Source organism: Andrena cerasifolii, chromosome 13, assembly GCF_050908995.1.
Source record: "Andrena cerasifolii isolate SP2316 chromosome 13, iyAndCera1_principal, whole genome shotgun sequence".
NCBI lineage: Eukaryota > Metazoa > Arthropoda > Insecta > Hymenoptera > Andrenidae > Andrena > Andrena cerasifolii.
This window is the reverse complement of record NC_135130.1, coordinates 5,009,744-5,031,466: the sequence shown is the minus strand read 5'-3', so window position 1 is coordinate 5,031,466 and position 21,723 is coordinate 5,009,744. Positions and strand designations below refer to the sequence as shown.

The following is a 21,723-nucleotide window of genomic DNA, read 5'->3' as shown; positions in this document are numbered from 1 at the left end:
TTTAGTTCGGGCAAAATAATAATATCGACGTGGTTTTGTCGATCGCTCGCGTCAGACTACTTATTAGCTGCCTGGGCCACGTTTAACCCCTCCACGTCTCGAAAGAGCTCACCACTAGGACGAGGAAAGGTCGCGAAAGGTTTGTTTTGACGCGCTAAAGTCACGCCACACTTGCAATACCTTTCGTTTGCAATGACTCTCAGAATTAAGTCTTCGAGAGAATACTATTACAAAAAGATATAAATCATTCAAACGGTCAAATGACCGGTTGCGGTAGGTAAGGCAGACTACATTTTTCTCAGAGAACAAACAATAAAAAAAATAAGTGAATATTGAAAAATGTATTGTACGCATATTATAGGAAAACTCGCGATGTTTAAAGACGGTGCAATTACGTTGTATATAAGGAATTCTAATTTAAATTTTAAAAACGATCATCTGACCGTGGTAGGTTTAGTATTAATTTAGAGCAGCTAGCTCCCACTATTGCCATTACTTTCATTTAATCCCGTACATTTTCACTAAGGAAAAAGTTGTTTCAAATCACCCGACGAGTCACCCGTTTCAAGGAACTCCGCCATTTTCGGGACACCCTGTAGATCAGAGAACGAGCCCCAATTTGCGGAGACTTTGGTGGAGAATCCAACCGCTCTGTCCTCTGTTCGTGAAATAAAATTCGAGAAAGCCTGCGGCGATCTGATTCAAGTCACATGCGTTTATTCCTCGTCGTACACAGCGCTCCAAGTTGTCGTCGGGCCACGTGCGGTATCAGCCACGTGGCGTCGCGCACAGGCTGCTCGTGACAATAGGATAAATCGTACAGCCTCACGACCACAAAACACGTATACTGCGTTACACGTAAAGACTCCGCGGATAAATACACACGCGATATACACACATATGCGGGGCACGAATCGCTACGTGAATGGGGCAACGAATGATAACTTTATTACGATAATGTAGTCGACACGAATGACACGGTGTGCGCGCACCCTTTCTCTCGCTCGCTCTCTTCCCTTTGTGTATGCGTGTGTGATACGTTTCTCCCGTATTGTATACATACATTATCTGCTTATATAGAAACGTCTTATGTATACATATAATATATAACTCTCTCTCTCTCTCTCGCTCTCTCTCTCTCTCTCTCTCTCTCTCTTTCTCTCGTTCTCTGTATAACCATTTATATAAAGCTTCGTCTATAGAATATATTAAACTCTCTGTTCACGGTAAAACTGCTTAAATTGGCATTTTTGTACACGAATTAAAACGATCCTTAATCGGTAACGGAAGTACGAAGCTTCGTCGCGCGGACCTGGTGCGCGAGAAACGGTTTGGACGAGGTTAGGTTGGATCACGGGACCGAATGGACGCTCGAGTGCCAGAAATCCCAAGATGGAAGCGAACTGGGTCTTCTTCTTCCGCAAACGTTTAAAATACTAAAGCGAACGTCGCTGCAATTTATCAGCATGTCTCATTCGTCCAAACTGTTCCGCGCGCTCACTCGGGAATCACACCAAGCTCTCCGGTTCGATTCGTTTGTACCAAGTTTCTGCTTTTATAGACTCTGTGCGCAGCGCTCCCGATGGACCCGATAAGTCGATTAACGGATTAAGCTCTGCTCGAAATCCAATTGCACTGTGTGCTCCCAGCCACGGGATCGTTCACGTAGGAAGGGGCGGGGGGGGGTGGGGGGTGGGGAAGAGAAGTTTCAGCTGACACGTGACGAATCTGTTGACACGTGACGCAGGCGTTACTGAGCGGCCTCGAATCGAACTTCCTCAATGGAAAAGAACGCGACGCAGCGGAGAAGCGAGCGCCTCTCTCGACAGGCGCTGTTGACACGCTCGCACGGATGAACGGAGGAATGAGAGACACGCCATGAAAACACGATCGGCGAAATGGTCCCTGTGATTTTCGCGAGATAACGCTTTTAAACGATCTAAACGCGCGTCGAGTCGAGTCGATCACGTGGGAATACGAATTCTTTTGGACCGCTTGTGTTTTACTGAAAAAATATCAGTCTATTCCTCGAAATTTACTCCGCAAAATCGCGCACTCTTTTGCGGCGATTCGATATTGTAAATGGCATTAAAGGAAAAATCGATCCTGACATTGAAGATTTGTCCTTCTTCGGTGCAGGGTTGCCAGGCGTACTGAATAAATGCCGGCGTGCTGGCGTATATGACGTCGTACATATCTTCTCATTGGTCGCACGGTGTAGGAGAAGGGGAACACTTGTATTTGGTTGGTGACGCCGTGACGTCATACCAACGCTAAGCCAATCCAAACCAAGTGACGTCATATATACCAGTACGGCGTACTGGACTGCCTCGCAACCCTGCTTGGGTGACTCATGAAACGCCAGCTCACAAGGTTCTTTTTTCTTTTCGATTGTTTTTAAGATACAGCCACCTTCTTCAAAATACTGAGTATTGTGGAAGCGGGTCCAAAGAATGGTGTACTGTTTTTATTCCACGCGGTCGACGTCGATGCACGCGATGACTCATGTGATTGCGTTTGCCAGCTACGTGAATTCGCGAACCGTCAGGTTCGTCAAACTCGTTCGGTGCCATTAGAAATTCGTGTGAAAATCATACGTATCGCAGAATTTAACGGAACACCGAATCGACTCGTGCAATTGGCGAGAATTCAAGCAGTAAAGATGCTCCGGACGATCATTAACTAATGGCAACATTAGCTTTCGAGACAGTCTCTTTAAAATCTGCCGCCGATGCTTCTCTTTGATTCTAATCGATAATATTTGTACCTAAATAGAAGCCTCGAGAAGGTAAGAAGGCGATCGTGCGCTTGCGACGTCGTTTCGTGGAATACGATGCAGCGTAATTTTGCGCCATAATTCGCAAGAAAACTCTCAAAATTGAATCATACCTGTCGAATGAATTTTTCCCATACAGCGCTTCGTTTTCGGGAAAGTTGACTTTGATAGTCGCTGCGTGCACGCTTCGGACAGTGGCGCCGCGGCGGACTCTGCGCGAACGAATTTCGCGTGCACGCAGTAACGTTCCACGGCGGTTTTCTCAAATATAAAGGCCCAAACAAGAAAATGTCACTCTACGTTATCGATCCAGTTTGTTGCACTGCACCCTTGCACCATGGTAATTCAATAAAATATTAATCGCACGTTCTGTGGCGTGCTCTTTAAAAGAAAACAATGGACGTCACCGCTATTGCACCGTTTGCGTTAAAATCCTAATGGAACGGGCTCTTCCTTGGACGCGAAGAGAACGTTTCTTTTGAAAATATAATGTACAAATCTGTGTCTGAATTATCCCTAAGCTAGTAGTAAATAGATTCTTATACATATACATATAATGCTCTGTCGCGAGAAAATAGGCTCATACGATCTGTTAAATTCGTTCTAGATAAAGTAATAACGCGCCCCTCTCTTTCCAAATTCTTATAAGCTATACGTATTATAGTTACACGCAAATATAAACACCCGTGCAAGTACACTCACTATTGGACGAATTGAAGAGCTCCAATCGCTCCCGCCGACATAAATATTCCATGCACACTCGACTCTAGCTCGAAGTGCACGACAACACTGTAAAAATCCTTTGATACTTAACAGTAACTGTCGCGTTTGTCCATTCGCTAAACCCTTTGCTAATTTTCATCGAAACGCCCACCCTCTCTCTCGTGCCAATTAACCTACTCCGCATCTTCAGCGTCGTGTAAATTACTTCCGCAAGGAATTAACAAGTACCGATCGATCCCAAATAATAATACCGAACCCGAAGATCGAGGTTTCGCCGCACGTCAGGAAGTAATTTCACGATTCTCCAACTGAAGAGAACGTTAGAATATATATCTCTGGTCGCCGTTTGATGGAAGCAGTATCGAAACTAGCGAATGAAGGCACTCCCGGCTAATTTACACCGAATTTCCTCGATTTCCCTCCAGTGGAGCTGGGAAGACGGTGCGATTCGAAGCGAAACCGCGGCTAATCTTAGGTAAAATTGGTCGTTGAACGGCGATCCCGCTCTAAAATACTTACTCCGTCCGCCTCTGCTCAAGGAAGACGGCACAGGAATGTAACAGAATTGCACGAGCTCCCTGGAAACAGGCCCCCCCCCCCCTCCTCCTCTCCTAACTCGGATCTCTGACTCAGTAACAAAGAACGAGGCACGGCGGAGACTGATTTCTTTCGAACACCCGCCAGGCGAGCCGCACTGGCGGATCGAAACAGGAAAGTACGATCCTAACTCGACGCTCGACGATCAGGAACATTGTTGATGAATTCTTGGGTGACCCAACGCGTCCCCAGTCTTTGTGGAGTAGCCAGACCACTCCTCAGTGTCGGCGGAGTGTCTCCACGAATCGATCATTTCAAAGGTTCAACACGAAGAATGTTCGATGACGAAGGAAACAAGGCCTAGGAGTTCTGCATTTCTAACAACGTCTGCAGGCGTTGCAGCTCCTTCAAGAGTTCGCGATTCTTGTCCTCGAGAGCGGTCAGCCTGTCCCTGTACGAGGAATTCTCATTCGTCAGCATGGTGACTCGTCTCTCCAGGCCGTCCATGTACTCTTTCTTCTTTCGCCGCGACTCCTGCGCGGATATCTGGAACACGAAGGAAACGATGAAGCCACGGGGGCTTGCCTCCCTTTTCTTCCTTGGTCTCAAGTTTCTAACCACGTTTGACGACACTTGCGAGCTAACGGGCGAACGCGGGACACGTCAACGCGCTATTCTTTTCTGAGTCCTAGGTTTTCGGTATCGGAGCGTCTCGAGATCTCTTCCGTTTAAATTATACTGTGTTAGAGTTGCTATCAACAGCAATTTATCCCGCCGGGGAACTTCGAATATTCTTCCCAAAGCTTTTCTTTCAGAAGATCTTCAAATGTCGCTTCGAATAATTAAACTGCGTGATTCAAACCCCGGGACTCACCTTGTTCTTGATTTTCCTGCGGACCTTCTTCAACGACTTCTCCTCCTGCTTGGTCAGGGGCAGCTTCGTGGGCACTGGATACCCCTCCGCGATCAGGGTCCTCTTCTCCTCCTCTGTCAGCGTGAGGTTCCCCGTTGACCCCTTCTGCAAAATCGATTTCGAGAAGCACGTTACACGTTTGCATCTTTAGCGTCTACATCATCGTCCTCTTGTTCTGGGCATACCCACCGGCTGGCATGAGATTAGGGGCGTGTGAATCGGCTGCCGGGTGGTGTGGTTGCTGTTTGTCACGTACAGCCTGGGCGTCAACAGGCCCCTGAGGTTCTGTGGATGCGCGGAGCCCTGAGAATCCCGCCGTTCCGGCGAACAGGACGCGGAACCAGTGCCCTCGCTATCGGAGCTGGCGCTGCTTGGCGGTGTCGGTGGCAGACCCTGACTCGGCGAGTGCAGGTTTGTCTTTTCGTCGCAGTCCACCTGGCTGTACTCCTCCACCTCCATACCCTGGGGACACGGCATCGACCACTTTAGAGCGTAAAGTTGCGTGCCGCTAGCCAACTAAGAGTATTTTAAGCTGATCGAATTTAAACACAACTAACTGGCCACAAGAGTATGTGGGTAGATCAAGTACCACCATCTAGCCATTCTTGACCTACTAGAATTTTGATCCCTTTTAGGAGTCTTTTATAGCTTTAGGATATGTGAGGAAGTTGTTAGTAAAAATAGTGCAGCTGAACTGATGTTTGTCTTTGTTTATTCTGTTACCAAGTGATAGTGATACTAGGGTGTGGTTATGCATTATCTCGAGGGATTAAGATACTTTTATTTTAGAAAGCATTGGGGGCCACCTAAGCGAGACAATGGAAGGGCAGAGGCAATAAGGTACCTGATAGTATTCTTCGTCGTCCTCCTCGCTGTCGCTGGTCTGCGACAGGTGGTTCTTCGAGAAATGAAGAGTCTGAGGGAACACCATCGTTATTGTGGTCTTGTCGTCGACTATAGCCGTTTGACAGGACTCCGATGGGCTGCTGGGCGCGCTGAGCGGTTCCCCTTTGATCTCGGCGCACCCCATGTCTTCAGGTACTAGGTCGTTGCTTCGCTTTAGGATAACGGCAGAGGTAGACGACGAGGAGGACGCCGACAGCTCGTCGCGTCCTGAGGCTGTGTTCAGCGAGATTGCTGGGAAGCACTCCTCCTCCATGTCTGAAATCACAGATCCCCATTCGTTCAACACCAAGCCTCAACTTCACAACGAAACTTCAAGGTTCACTCATCGATCACTTCATACTTTGGAGCCTTCGGTACTGAATCGTTTGCTTTGGCGAGTACTAAACGTTCCCAGAACTTGTTCAACACCTGAATTTCGGACAACGTAAAGCGGCATGCTTCGATAATAAAATGACTGTGATCGGTGAAGAGCAGCTTCAAAGAGCAGAGGAAAAATCGCGCAACTGTGGTAATCAGATCCAGCCATTACATGCTTCTGATACACCGTGACGCGCGGGCCACGGTGTCGTCTTCGGTGGATAATGGATCGATGACGTCTGTGCGGCGTATAAATCAGACAACAGTAACACTACGAACTTACTTGCGCCCGCTGGTTCCTTGAAATGGAGAGTATTATCAATCTCCCCTGTCCTGTAACGCTACACTCTGTCATTATAGGTCCAGATAGAGCAACCATCCGCAGGTGACGCTCCTCGCGATATGACATCACATCGCGGATGATGTTTCATTATATTATTAGTAATAGCACTATTTTGGGTGTAAGGGGTCTGGCTCAAGATCAGATGATTGAAAGCAGGGATGAAGGTGAATATATCTGTGTTTCAGGCTTAATATAGTCAGAACAGCAACTACTGGCTATTCCAGACTCACTTGGTGAGTCAACCTCTGCTGTGTAAATCACCCGTTCATCTCCCATCTCTTTATCTCCTTTACCTCACAAAACGCAAAACTGATAGCACATGCTCTGATAAACTATCATAACCTAAAAATGGATATCTTGAGGAATTTTGCAGGTGGGGCGAATATTTCTTCACCAACTACAATAACCATTATGGCCACCTGGCAAACCTTCAGTACCTAACAGGCTCCTTCAAAGAAAAGTAACTCGTTCATCGAATTTTTATCGTATTAAAGTTTGCATTTCTAGAACTTGCAGGGATTCAGATTGAGTGAAGGACCTTGAGGATAAGGGTGTTAAGGTGTTTCCTTGCGTTTACCATCTATCCTGCTACGAATGTCCAACGATTTATGGTGGTCCAGGTTGCTGGGGTCCATGGAGGAACTGGTATTCGAGAGGGATTGCCCAACCGTGTCGGCTGACGACCCCGAGTTGGGGGTGTGGGGGTTAGCGCCTGGTGTCGCAGGGCTAGGGGGTGGACTGGACGCCAACAAACTGTAGCTGTGCTCCGATTTTATCGGTCGAGGGCCTCCAAGAGCTGCGTCCGTCATCAAACGATCCCTCAACACCACTCCTAGCGAGGATTTGTCTCGAACGCAGAGCACGTTGCCCCATTCTTCTTCCTTCGTCCCCATTAAAACGTCCTGACCGAGGGCCTGCAAAAGGGAAAAATGTCTAACATTCACTTGAAATCTGACATTGTTTCAGCGACATGGGAGATACATAAAGCTAACATGTTACAAGCAAACAAGACACTTCGATGACATATTCTTCAACTACTGGCAGCTAAAGATGAATGATTTAGGAAAGGACAAAGGAGGCTAAGAAAACCCCAGCTAAGATCAGTTATGGAGGGAAATATAGTCGAACTTGACCAATTTCCCCTTACGTTATATTTAATCCAAAGAAGCTGCGCCATTGTACCAGGTCGGTCCTACTCTCGGTGACCACAGTACTAGCAGAGGTAACATCATGAATTCTAATGAGGAAGATTCGAGGCATGAATTCGGAATAGGTGTTTAAGCCTTCTCTCTGAACTTACAATCCTACGCTTCTTTTTCCCAATTCCCATGCCTCTTTCTTCTTACTCCTAAATGGCTGAACGACCCTTTCTTCTCATCTAATTGAAGTTAACCACAGGATCTCTACATTCCGCAAACTCTCCACCTTTCCGTTTACGGTGCAACGATACCATCCACGCGTCCAAGTCTATGGGATCACTTTTCTTCTATGCAAGCTCCCATTTTCTCCCCTAGATCGCCTGCTAGCTAAGAGACGCGCAGCGATGAACGGGCACCTTCCTCCCGCCATTGGAGAAAGGTCCCGTCTGCTGTTCACGCTCGCGCTCACGTTGCCAAGCACAAGGTGGACGAACGGTGCAAATCAATGGACGGCGGGGTGAGAGCAATGTTCGAGGCTGTCAATGGCTGCCAGTTGTCTCGAGCGAAGGTGTCAAGGACCCCGCTTCTAAAATTGTACGAAGCGGTCACGGCGCGCTGCGTCCACCAAGGAGAAGGGCGTTCTCGCTCGTCGCCCGGTCAAGTTGAAGGTCGAGCAGTTCTCAGAGCCACGGACAGGCTCGCCCTTATTCCGCAGGGGCCCATGGATCGTCGGCCCTTCCACCTGGATGAGCCTTTGCTCGCTAGCAATGCGGAACTCCCAGCCAAGGTCAAGGCTCGGGGGGCCTTTCTACCTTCTCTGCTTCTCCTATGGAGTAGAGGCGCGCTCCCTTGGGTGGTTTCTTCCTCATTTTCGTGGTTGGACCTGCCGTCGACCTCGAATTGCATCTTGAACCTATCGCTGCTTCTTTCCTCATCATCACTGTTGATAGAGTGTGACGACTCTGCTGGCTTCTTTCTTCTCTGCTGTATTCAATGGATTCTAGGTGTCTCCTTAAGGTTTGCGGGGCGCGGAGGAGAGGCCAGGGACTGCATCTACCATTTAGGTAACACGGTGGAAAGTTCAAAGTGTTTGCTCAAGGGGCTTATTAAATTTTCAGTGAATTGAATTGCGCGGAGCTCTCTGTGGGGGTCCCTCCGCTTTAGGTTGCATTAATGAGCCGCTATTAGCGATTTCTTTTCCTCCTTGTCACAGGTCGTTTCTCTAAAAGACACAACAAAACCAGCGACGTGCTGCAAGCGGGCAATTATCTCTGCCCTGGACAATTAGCAGGCAACAGCCTGAGACATCACGTCCAACGTGGCAGCCCTAGTTACATGCCCCCTCTCTGTCTTTGTTCCGCAGCAATTTCACAGGAAAGGTTCCCCTATAAAGAGGCGTGTCAGAACATTCCCCAAACAGTTAGCCGCGTTCCCAAGTCGGAAGCCGGCGAGCGAGACAACTGGATCCGCGAGATCTGTTGCGCTTCAGCAATGCGGAATTCGAAACCAAGGTCGCGACACGACTCTTCCTTTTCTCCCTTGGCTATCATCCTCGACGCTCTTCCCATCCTCTCCAGCTTTTACCACTCCCCCCCCCCTCTCGCTTTTCCGTTATGCTTCAGTCGCAGCATCGCCGCGTTTACCTCGCGTTCCACGTTTCACTTCCGCCGGAAGCCTGCCTGTAACGGGTCATTTTCTTCCTCGACGTCCGCCGAGATGAGTGCGCCCTAATGGACAGACGCTTTCTTTCTTCGTCGCTTAATTTCTAAAGGCAGGCCGCTGAGTCACGGAGAGCACAGTGTTTAATTATAGTCACACCGTAGAAAGTCGAGAAGAAACGAATTCTAACTGTGCTTCTCAAAACTTTGAGCGTCCCTTGAACCGACGGTTAAAATTCCGATGAAATTGTAGCAACCTTAAGGGAGGCATCGCATGCCTCGGCTAGCGAGAGCCATGCTCGCGCATGCGCGCTGCATACGGCAGGCAGGGCAAGCCTCAGGCCACGTTCCCACACGCGAAACCGCTGAAAGAGGTAGCTCGCTAAAAGATTCGTGAATGCTTATGCAAAACACGCTCGCGCGTTTCGTTGCTGATAATTTCTCTACGACTGAATCATCGTCGGTGCGTTATCGCGACTGTACTCGCCTTCCTGCGACATTTGTTCAGGAGATAATCGCCCAGACGAGGTGGCCGCGGGTTTTCCATTCCGTCGATTACATTTTAGAAACGAACTTGTGCCTCGATTGAAATGAATAAGGGGCTAAAGTGATTGCGCTCGATTAAAATGCGATGGGCCGCGAGGGGAAATGGTTTGTCGCAATATCGAGACGGAAATTGCCAGTTAGTAACCGCAGGTTTCTACGGTTTCGCGGAGGCACTGACACCAGAAGGCTGAGACAGCGAAATAACTGTCGGAGAAAATTGCTTAGCCACGACACTGCCGGCTTTTGTACTTCCCGTATGCCTCCTCCGCGAATTAATGCTGACGGTGAAATCACAATCGGCGCAGTCCGAGTGGAAATTCACTTTTTCGAGCAGAAGTTCGCGAGCAATTCTGGGGACGACAGTTGTCGGCTATTTGATTGTTAATTAAATATTCGTTGAGGCGACTTCCTGTCATCTTTTCAGAGGACGGGTGAAGATGCCCGAAGCTGAGAGCAAATTAAGGGGTCTTCCTAGTGTGACGGTTGAAAAAAACTCAATTTTTAGGGAATTAAAAAAACAGCTTTATATCTATCACCTTTTAAGACTGTAACAAAAAAATTGTAAGCAAAAATAGCCATTTATGGCGGAATAGGAGCATCGTGAAGAAAACAGTATCCAAACAAAGGCAAATGTTCTTTCTGTCTCGAGAATCTTACAAGTGGGAGCGCGGCTTAACGTCAGCGCTCCTCTAGTAGCGAAAGAGCAATCTTCCTCGCTAGATTTTTGCTGGAATTCCTATCCTACCGCGACATACAAATTTGTCTCATACTAAAGATTGAAAATATAATTTCTAAGCGTCCGAAAGATTATAGTCAGAAAGGAAATAAAAGCACACCAAGTTTCTTAAAATTAGCTACAAGCAAACACCGCGAACACTTTCTCGCCGATTGAAACGCAATTTTGTGAGCTTATAGAGTGACTCAAGACAAAAACAACAGTATGTTTCATTCGTGCCCAATCGCCCTTTAAGGGTGTCAACACTAACTTGAAAGTCAAATAAGCACTCCCACTTTATCGCGTATAACTCCTAAAGTACAAGAGACAGAAAAAAATGTTTCCAACAAAAGATTAATGGCACAACAAGTGCTGCACACTTGCGTCACCAAAATTTTGAAGAAAAAAAATTTCGCAAGGTATTCTTTTTAAACTTTTTTTTTTCAAAATTTTGTTAGCGCAAGTTTTCAGCGCTTAGTGCACCATTAAACTTTTGCTGAAAACATTTTTTTCTGCCTCTCGTACTTTAGGAGTTATGCGCGAAAAAGTGGGAGTGCCTATTTGACTTTGAGGTTAGCTTTCGCAACCTTAAAGGGCGATTGGGCACGAATGAAACGTACCGTTGTTCTTGGCTTGAGTCACTCTATAAACTCATAAAGTTGCGTTCCAATCGGTGAGTACGAGTTCGCGGTGTTCCCTTGTGAGGTCGACTCAGGAGACTGAAATTCTCGGTTGAAAGCCAGGAAAACAATCGTCGTCCATTCGCGCACGAGGAAAGAGCAAGTTATGCCAAGCATTTCGCAGAACTGACCTTTCCACTCGCCAGTTCGGCAATAAACTTGACTGCACCGGCTGCGAGGGCGATTGCGCGCGTCGAAGGCACGCGCGATGGAATAACGTCACGGGTAATTACCGTGGCGGGTGCAAAAAACCAAAACGATCGTAAGAAAAAAGGCAACATAACCAGCCACGGAGACTGCGAATATTATTTTTCGAATCCGCAGAACAGTGACCCAGTTGTCGCCGTTCGATGGAGCCTGGTTTCGTTTGACAAAAGCAGGGGGCACCACGGCTTGAGATTGCGCACTCTCATACAATAAAACATTTCGATTAAGCCGTTACGATCGCGATTGTTGGGTCGGTAATGTTCGTTTCGTCCGTTCGTCACGCAGGAATGACGGGCCGGTGTTGGAGGAAAACAACACGCGAGGCTGGCTGTAGGATCAGATATTCAGTGTTACAGCAATTCCTCAGATTCACGGCATCTCGTGCCAGTGGAGCGGGAATAAGGTGTTCGACAAGGAGGGGCATTCGTTCAGAAATGTGCTATGTGATTTAGGGGCACTTAACTTTCAGATTTTTTAAGATTAGAAGCTCAAAATCACTGAATTTTTAAAATCGCAAGATTTTTAGTGTTCAGTAGCTGGGAACAACCATTTTGGCAGACTTAAATTGTGAAATACAGCTTGGGATCTTAAATCACCGATTTTCTAAAATTTATGCGGCGGAAATTGTAGGACTTTCGAAATTCAGAAGCAGAAGGTACTCGAAATTTGGATATTTTTTTTTAAATTTAATTCTGAACCTTGGGAGTTCAAATGTAACTATTTCCCAAGATTTAGGATCCTTAAATATTCGAACTATAAAGTTTAAATAGTGCCCAAATCACAAGTGCCAAAATATTAAATCTCAGAATTATCAAAATTTAAATTATAGGAACCCACGGTTATCGAATCTCGAGCCCAATTACCCCAAACCGAAATTAACTAAAATTAACCGAATTATGATTCAGATTCCTCAGTATCTAGATATTTCCAATATTAAATGTTCAAAAGTTGCAAATCCAAACTACAAAGTCACCGAGTTCCTGATCCTCGAAAGCTGAATGTCACCGAATATTTTGATCCTACAAACTCACTCGGTAACCACTGTTTACGAGACGTGAGTTCACCTTACGCCCAAAATCGCTCGGCCAAAATTTTCCGCTGACTCCTCGGCAGAATCGTAAGAGGCATGCGGCCGGTGGAGGGGGCTAAGCGACCTATAGGATTCTAGTTGGCGAGAAGTCACTTTTACCAGCGTGTACCAGCCTCGATGAAGTCACGAAAAAAGGTGAACGTCCTCGAGAGTCCCATCCAAACCCCGTCACTAAGGTCTATACTCCCCTCCACCGCGTTCATCCGACTGCCAATGACGCCAACGACGAGGACGAAGAAGGCGGTGGGTCTCTCTTTACTAGCGCAAGCCGACTCGTTTCAAAACCTGATCCCCTTCCTAAACAGGTACCACTCGTAGCCATCAACTATCCCAGGAAAGTCGAGAAACTCTGGAAACCTTGAAACGCTGGAGAAAAGAATTTGTGCCCTATGCCACTTGGAGAGCCGGAAATACGCTTCGTCCTGCCGATTCAATCCTGATCCACCGCAATACCGAATATTATGTCATTTTCATGGCCAAACTGCACTAGAATTGAACTTGCAACTTCATTTTTAGTATTGGAATTTTTAGGTTCAGTCACGCGTGGTTTGGAAGCTATTTACCACTGGTCAAACGGTGTTATATGAATTTTATTATGTACAGTGTTTTGTAAAATAATTTTTATCACTTTAGCTAAATAGTAATGGCTTCTTTAGTAACAGTGCACTACCCAGGGACCTTCTGCTTTGTTTACAACTTGCTTTTTCACAATCTTAAAAAATTAACGAGTAGCTGGGTGTGATAATGATCAGCAATGAGCGTAAGTGCTCGATAAGTTTCAAGAATACCTGTGTTCGCGACCTCTATTAAGATTAGAACTACCTACCAAACCAGTCAAACTGACTGGTTTTCAATATTCATTTGAAATTACTCAAATTTATGGCTTCGCACTTCAGAAACGTTTTCATGATTTTTACTGCAATACCTAAGGAATTAAATTTATCAATTTGCGTCCCCCTCTCCCCACCCCTTTTCAACGCTCTACATCTAGATACACCGCAACCAGTCATTTTAATTAAAATTCGGATAAACGTGAATGGCGTCAAATTTGATATTGCAGAATTAATGAAACCAGTAATACTTGCGATAGATGCGATAAATATGTTTGCGGCAAATCTGCAATGTACATGCAAAAAAAAACCCCACCTCCATTTGCAACAACTGTCTTCCTTAATAATAAATTTACCATTTTTAAGCATGGAAAAAGTGTATTTCTAAATAGTACAAATATGTATAATATTACGTACACATTTTTTAACAATATATAAATTAAAAAAATATGAATTAAGATTTATTTTCCTTGCATAACGTATTTTATAAATTACCAGTCATTTTGGCTGGCCTGGTAGAAATTGATTTACAATAATAATTGCTCGTAGTTCTAGTATTAAATTGTATAAGTTTGCCTTCACATTTATCAGTAGTAAAAATATAAAATAACAAGGATCTCTATCCCTGTTAAAAATATACAGCTACAAATGCCCTGAAGAATTAGTGGTCATAATTTTGAATGGCATCGGGGATAACGATATAATTAATACTATTTCATTCGTATTCCAGTAACGAGCGATTATATAATTTCTCACCCACACAGGGCCCACACTATTGCATCCGTCCCCCGTGGGGATGCCTCGGAAGGGCAGATAGCGTCCTCCCCAAAAATCGTGGCCAAGTGGAACAGGTAGACCGTTCAACCCGAGGGAAGTGAGCAAGTCACCGTTGGCTCGTTTTACTTGCCTGCTCTCTGGAATTCAGTCGAGTTCTCACGTACCCTTCGGAATTATTTACGCCTCGGTTTTCCTCCCCGGGACTGTAGACAGCAGCGGGCAACATTTCCCCCCCTGTTACAGGTTCAACAGGTAGTCGAGGCTCCAGGGGAAATACGAAGCTTTTCATATCGAAGATACCTGGCTCCCCTAAACCGATCAGCTCCTTACGAGATTTACCTTGCGGCCTGGACACCACAGGTGCGCAAGAAACTCGAATGAAAGCTGTTCAGCGAAGAAGCTCGTTGATAAAAATGCAGTCAGGCTTGGCGTTTACCTGAATTTTCATTCACTAATCTAGTAACAGTTTAAAGCTGGTTCGAACGAAGGTTCGATGTGTTTTAAATATGCAAAAGCTGTAGATCTTTCACAAGGACCTAATGCAGTGCAGGACATAAGTACAGGGACACTTTTGAAACAGAATAACTTTTTTAAAATTGATCCAAACGACTTGAGTTTTTTTTAAGAAGCTAGAAGGATTTAAGCCGATAGATGTTGTCATAAACAAAAATTAGTTTAAACTAAAACTTTAATTTTGGGTATTAATCATATCTTTGTAAGATTTTTTTTTGAATTTTGCCTGTAAGAATTTTGTATCTATATTTAATTTACAAGATTATAGTTTTTAATTTAAACTATACAGATTATTATTGGTGATTTTATTTGTTTAGGTGTATTTCATTTTTTTAGTTTACTGATTTTATTAATTTTTATTTTGATTTATGCGTGTAAGGATAGATTAGCTTAATACTTGACGTGTTTCTATGTTTTGAAAAAAAAATACAATTGGTCGGAATAGCGGAGAAAATAGTGAACTTTTTCAAATTTTTATCTGAGTCTGCAAGGAAAATTATACATGCCAAAAATTTCATCGAAATCGGTTAACGTAGGTAGGGTAGATGTACCGTTTGTGGCCATTCCACTGTTTTTGGCCATGTGCATAATTATTTTATTTTTAAATTGCTTGCAGATCATTATTATGTGGAGAATTTCACGTGATAAATATTTTGTTTAGTATATCGCCAGAAATATAAGGTTACATTTATTGCTTACCCGGAAAAATATAATATTTTTAAGAAGTGACCAAAACTGGTACAATACCTTAAAGTGGCCACAAATGGTGCATCTACCCTATGAGCTACAAACAGTTAAAAGTGGTGGAAATCACAGTTATCGAGCTACAACGTTTTCCTTCTCTATTTTTAAATTTTCCTTACAGGCTCATGTAAAATTTGAAAAAGGGACCTTCACTATTTTCTTCGCTAATCCGATCAATTGCATTTATTTTTCAAAACGCCGAAGCACGTCACCTAGTAAACTAACCCTTCTAGATTCTCAAAAAAATTCAAATCCTCTGGACCAATTTTATAAAAGTTATTCTGTTTTAAAAATTCCTCAATAATTTTGCCCGACACTGTATGTATTGGGATTAAGAGGAATAATTTTGTAGTTTTTCGAAATCTTCTTCTACCTCCGCTTGTGCAGTTCGAATGTAACCAGCCTTTTGAAATATTCTGAATAAACCCAAACCCTTCGTGTGGATCGATATCACGAATATCCGAGCACCTCCGAAAATCGCCAGAGTGCTTTTATACTCGTTCGGTGGATTTGAAACGACGCGAGCTGCCACTGGGGAACGGAAGCACGGCACGGTTTAGTTTTGTTCGTCGATGAATGGATCAGCAGCTCGCGTGCTGTCAACTTCCGTTTCCACGGGCGCTGTTGATGCAACGCCTGAGGTGTGGGTGGGGCTTTTTAATTACTGGTATTGGTAATCGGTCGAGTGAGTGTTTAGATAAGCGTGAACTTTGTGCCAAATAGGAAAGTGTTTCTACGTTATCATCGAAAGTGGCCGAGGCCATTTTTCGCATTCTTTTATAGCACACGTGCGAAGGCTCCTACTTTTGTTCGCGGCGCGCATGTTCAGCTCGGCGTGGGCGTCGACAATTCCTCGCGCCGTGACAAATATCCGCAGCGTTAAAAAAAAAAAAAAAAACAAAAGGGGGATAACAATACTCGAGTCACAGTTTGTCGCCGACACGCCGATAGTGTTAAAAGAATATGTAAAACCTGGGAAAGAAAATGCGCGTGGTCAGATAAGCGCAGACAATGCCTTAAACACGCTTCAAACGCTGTAAAAATGTCAAAATGGTCTGAGCCGTGCGAGTAACAATATATATTATAGCACAGTGTTTCCCAAGCTTTTTTGAGTCGAGATCTCCTTTTATTGAATTCAAATAACCTGCCACCCCTTCCCGGGTGGGGTGCGACAAATTTAATGAGGTAAAAAAAAAACAGATTAAAAATATGTATTACAGAATATAATTCGAGCTTACCGATATTAAAGAAGAAATTTTAAAAACCGTGGCGACCCACCGGTTGGGAATCGTTGGTACAACAGCAATATATTTACTTTCCTATCACATTCGCAACATCGGTACCAAAGTGTCTAATAAATCAGCACACTATATTACTACCATGACACGAGTATTGCAGTATCTACTATTCCCCTCCACGATGCCTCAACACTTCCTCCAAAAGAAAATTAATTACAATTTATATTATTATTATTATTGTTGTTTCATTAGCGAGTAATAGGCTCTAGCGAAGACAGCAAAAAATATACAAATCATAAGGGACAATTAATGCGATGGTAGATATAGAATAGCTACCATTATCAACGAGATTGCAAAGTTGGCGTGGCTGATTTTTGAGATTCCTCCGGTAAATTTCTCTCGAAAGAAGTAAACAAAGTTAGCACACATGTTATTGGCATGGATACGCGCAGGATTAATGCAGCCAAATTTATCTCGATGACATAGCATTCGGCTGCAGATTTAATCCACCGGCGCGGCGACAAGAGCGGTGATAAAACTTTCCAAAATCACGGTGCCCGCTCGTACGCGCCGCTGCCGATTGCCGCCAAGGGGCGGAAAGGGCACGAAAAGGGGTCGAACGCGGGTTAATGGGCCGTGGAAAATTGAAAAGTGGCTCGATGAAAGCCGCACGCGATAGATAAGCTGTTATCGCTAGCCACGCGTGCACATGCATACGAGCGTAGTTTCGCGTTGGACCGTTCGCGACCTCTATGTTTATCAGAGTCGTGTACCTGCAACGTCCATTGCTCGCGTTCGTTACACGCCCCATTCGCGAACGAGGCAAATGAATTGCCGAATGGCTAAACCAAGGTACACCGGAGTGAAACGCATCGCTTCAACTACCGCAAATGCAGTAGGGTCATTCCGAGAGAGACGCACCTAGCGGAGAGATGCAGCACTTCCTGTTCCGGCCGCACTACATAAGTGGCAGCACTGTTTCAACGCTAAAGGAGGTATTCTAGTCTAGACACTCGTTTTCGAAGGTGATATTTGGAAATTAATTCTGGAGAACCTACCTCGCCTACAGGGCAGGAATTTTGCACACATATTTAGTAGCGTTTGATCTAATTTTCTTTTTATTGTACCTCGTAAAGACAAAACATATTAAATAGAAAACAGGTGCAAAAAATGGGGGCGCCGAAGATTTTCTTGCGTAAGGGCACCAATCATCCTCGCGCCGGCCCTGCATCCTCCCCTCTGTAATATGTGTAGAAGAGAAAAAAAAGAATGAAAGTAGGGAGAAGAGGGTACGAATTAGTAGGTGCATCGCCCCCGAATCTGAAGTGCATGTCTCCCTCAGGTCTGGGGTTAGATGCACTTTTTCGAAGTTTCTTAGAAAGCGTATTTTAATATTAAAATAAAGTTTTTATATATTTAATATGTTATTTTGTGAAAGAGATTGAAATAAACAATCGAACTACATTTACCTAAATTTGCAGTTGGGTTTATTTAAGACTTTATAAGCAATCGAAAAAAGTGGCGCGTCTCCCCCGAAATGACACTATGCACAGCGGGCCAACTTCAGTCGGTTGGTATCTGCTTCGCGAACGCCTCTACGAAATTTCATGAATGTGGTGTAGGCGGGAGCCTATAACCGGGGGATTAGAGCAGACTAATTTTTTATTTGCTCCGCTCCGACATCAAAATGCTTACTCCAGCTGCCCTTTTTTAAAGAAAAATTCTTTTAACCCTTTCGGACATCTTGGGACACATATGTTTCAGTGAATGTTTATGATCATCCGTGGAACAATACGTGCCACATATGCGCGTTGTTTTATTGTTTTTCAATTAATGCGACTATATACTACTATGTTTGATTGGCCATCATGAGAATAAGCAACATAGTAACGTGATGGAAAAGTTTTGTTTTGGCAGGGTGTCTAGCTGCAGAGTCGCAATGATAGAAATCTCGTGTTTTACACGCGTAATTGAAGAATTTTCTGAAATTTTGTATCGTAGCCTTTCAGTTTATAGTATGATATAACTGTTTTGCTTAAAAGTTTTTACATTATTATGTTTTTACTTATCTTATTGAGCATAAAGTAGTGGCTATTCCGGGACGCATATGCCCCAGTAGGTATTTTCATACTTTGTTCTTGTTTCTTTATCACAAGCAGCAACATATAATAATGTTATAAATACGTTCATATGTATGTATAATATATTTATATATAATAAAAATATATTATATAACATACCTACAGAAGATCGAAAGTGTTTAACCGGGATTAACTTTTCCGGGTCACATATGTCCCACTCAAAAAACCTACTGGGACACATGTGTCCCAATTTTTAAAATTTACATACAACGTTCAAATTTGATCAGTACCTATCCACCACTTAGTACAATCGATTTCTGCAAGAAAATATAATAAAATCCAGGTAGAAAAATGTCGGGTCGAAAGGGTTAACAGGTATTTTCAAACAGTGATCTTTCATTTGCAACAAACCCCATCGTTAAAACTTTTCATTTTCATACAGAAAAAAATTAATAAAGAATGCTTAATTCTCGGGCAAAGGAAGTACTATGCCTACTTAACACCAGGCTGCCCAGCCCTGCGATATAATAATTTTTCAATGATGAAAAATTGCGAATTAGTATTTATTAAAAAAAATTCAAATAATAAAAAAAAATTGGAGCAGTATAAATTTTTCGTGCTCTGGCTCCGCTTCTGCTCCGGGCAAAATCCCATTGCTCCACTGCTCAGCGCTCCAGCTCCGAGCTGCGCTCCAACGCTCTGCCTATAACGTGCCTTTGCTCTGTACCACGTTCGCGAAATATTGTAAAAGTGTTCGCGATGCAGATCGCAAACGTGTGAAGTTGCTGCACACTACCAGTTCAGTCGACTGTACATACCACTCCCCCTCCCAATTTGCATGCTAGTTGATAAATAATCGAAGGTAATTAACACTAGAACTGCCGTCAATTGAGGCTATCAGCGCAACAGTGGCGTAAACACAATACTTTTGTTTTGAGATTACGACTAATGAAATTATTGACGTTCAAAAATCGTTGCTGTAATTTCTATTTTTGGGCACGTAGGTATAATTTTTTTAAAAAATATAATTCCTAAGGTGTATATTATTAGTGTGTACAGTCAGAGCGTTGGAGCGGAGCTCGGAGCAGGAGCTCGGAGCAGGAGCGGACCCGGAGCACGGAAAAGTTTTGCTGATCCACTGCTCCAAACTTTTTTTTATTATTTAAAATTTATTTCGTCTTATAAGAGCAGATGAATGAAATGTTTTTAATAAATACCAATTCTCAATTATTCACCATTGAAAAAATAATATATTGTACTGCCGCGCAGCCCGGTGTTAAGTAGGCATAGTACTTCCTTTGCCCGAAAATTAAGCATTTTTTAGCATATGCAGCATTGGTCATTATTTTATACAGGGGATTGGAGCAGACGATTTGTTTATTTGCTCCGCTCCTGCTCCGTTCCAGCTGCTTTTTTAAAAATAAAAATTCTTTTAATTCCTTCGAAATAGCGAACTTTTATTTGCAACAAACCCCACCTTTAAAACTTCTTATTTTCATACAGAATTTTTTTTTTTAAAGATCACTATTTGCAACAAACCCCACCTTTAAAACTTCTTATTTTCATACAGAATTTTTTTTTTAAAAGATCACTATTTGCAACAAACCCCACCTTTAAAACTTCTTATTTTCATACAGAATTTTTTTTTTAAAAGATCACTATTTGCAACAAACCCCACCTTTAAAACTTCTTATTTTATACAGAAAGAAAAATTTATGTATGAAAATAAAAAGTTTTAAAGATGGGGTTTGTTGCAAATAAAAGATCACTATTTTGAAGGAATTAAAAGAATTGTTATTTAAAAAAAGCAGTTGGAGCGGAGCAGGAGCGGAGCAAATAAAAAAATCGTCTGCTCCAAACCAAAATTCTGAGTGCAAAAACACATTTCTGTGTTATTTATAAAATACGTTATGCATGGAAAATAAACCTTCATTCCAATTTTTTAATTTTCTAATAGGTAAACAAATATATACAAAATATTATACACATTTATACTAATTAGAAATTTACAATTTCCATACTTAAAACTGGTAAATTTATTACCAAATTTAAAACCAGTCACAGTGACTGGTCTGGTAGTTCTAGTATTGAGTCATCCATACTCGAATGAATGGCGAGGTGAAATTAATATCTCGGGAGCCGACGCTGTATAGGTAAATTAGAAGTCGTGCGAAGACACTGTAATTATTGCATCTATCAGACCCAGTAGTGAAAATGTTACTGCTTCGGTAGCATACCTCGTTACGACGAGGGAAAATATTACTATCACTGTGTGCAAGAAATCCTGCGCGCATGTTCAGTGCGTTCAGGTAATTCCCCGGCATCCAAACCTCTCGCTTTTCTGAAGGAGGACCATGTCAAGAACGCTTAAAGGATGACTGAAACTTCCGACGAAAATAGATTCTTTTGTTGACATCCGAAGGATTTTTTCCTCCAAGCCTGAAGACTGATGGGAAAACACTGTATTCGCTGGGTAGTGGATCGTAACAGCCTGCAGAGTTCAATTTCTCACGGGCAGAATCGTTCCTCCATTTTTATCACTTCCCTTCCGCCCTCCCTATCCGTCATTGCGTGATAATGTATCGCTTGTATCTTCGATTACGAAAACCGTATCACTGTATCGCTTCACGCGTCGATCCGACGTTAGAAGCGTAGATATAACGCTATAAGCAATCTTCCGCACGACGTACAATTTAATATAATTTATTTACTTATTTCCCTGGTAAACATTTACGAGTGGATGGATAGTTGCGCCGCTTCAGCTATGATGTATTGATAAATTTTTATGCAAAGTTCGGGGTAACTGTTTACACTCGTGGAATATTAAATTGTTAAGCGTGGTCGATTAATTCGCCGATCCATCCCCTTCGAGGCGATTTTAATTGCGCGCAGGACTCGCCATTCCGTGCCTCATTCTTCAGGGGAAATTAGCAGCAACCAGTCCATCATG

The 21,723-nt window shown here is 43.6% G+C and overlaps 1 protein-coding gene across 2 annotated transcripts in view; it reads right to left on the bottom strand.

The window, feature by feature from the left end:
• Positions 1-695: 695 nt before the first annotated feature.
• Creba (Cyclic-AMP response element binding protein A) overlaps positions 696-21,723 on the bottom strand; it is a 35,342-nt gene continuing 14,314 nt past the window's right edge. Inside the window, exons 1-7 of one of the 2 annotated variants that reach the window (XM_076824938.1) lie at positions 7,703-7,844; positions 7,133-7,469; positions 5,794-6,110; positions 5,139-5,411; positions 4,911-5,054; positions 2,338-4,582; positions 696-2,125 (exon numbers count right to left, since the gene is read on the bottom strand). In XM_076824938.1, coding sequence (XP_076681053.1) covers positions 4,397-4,582; positions 4,911-5,054; positions 5,139-5,411; positions 5,794-6,110; positions 7,133-7,469; positions 7,703-7,732 — 1,287 coding nt within the window. In that variant the 5' untranslated portion in view covers positions 7,733-7,844 and the 3' untranslated portion in view covers positions 696-2,125; positions 2,338-4,396. Of the gene's footprint in view, positions 2,126-2,337; positions 4,583-4,910; positions 5,055-5,138; positions 5,412-5,793; positions 6,111-7,132; positions 7,470-7,702; positions 7,845-21,723 lie in introns of those variants that run through there. The other variant, XM_076824937.1, reaches the window with a different exon arrangement.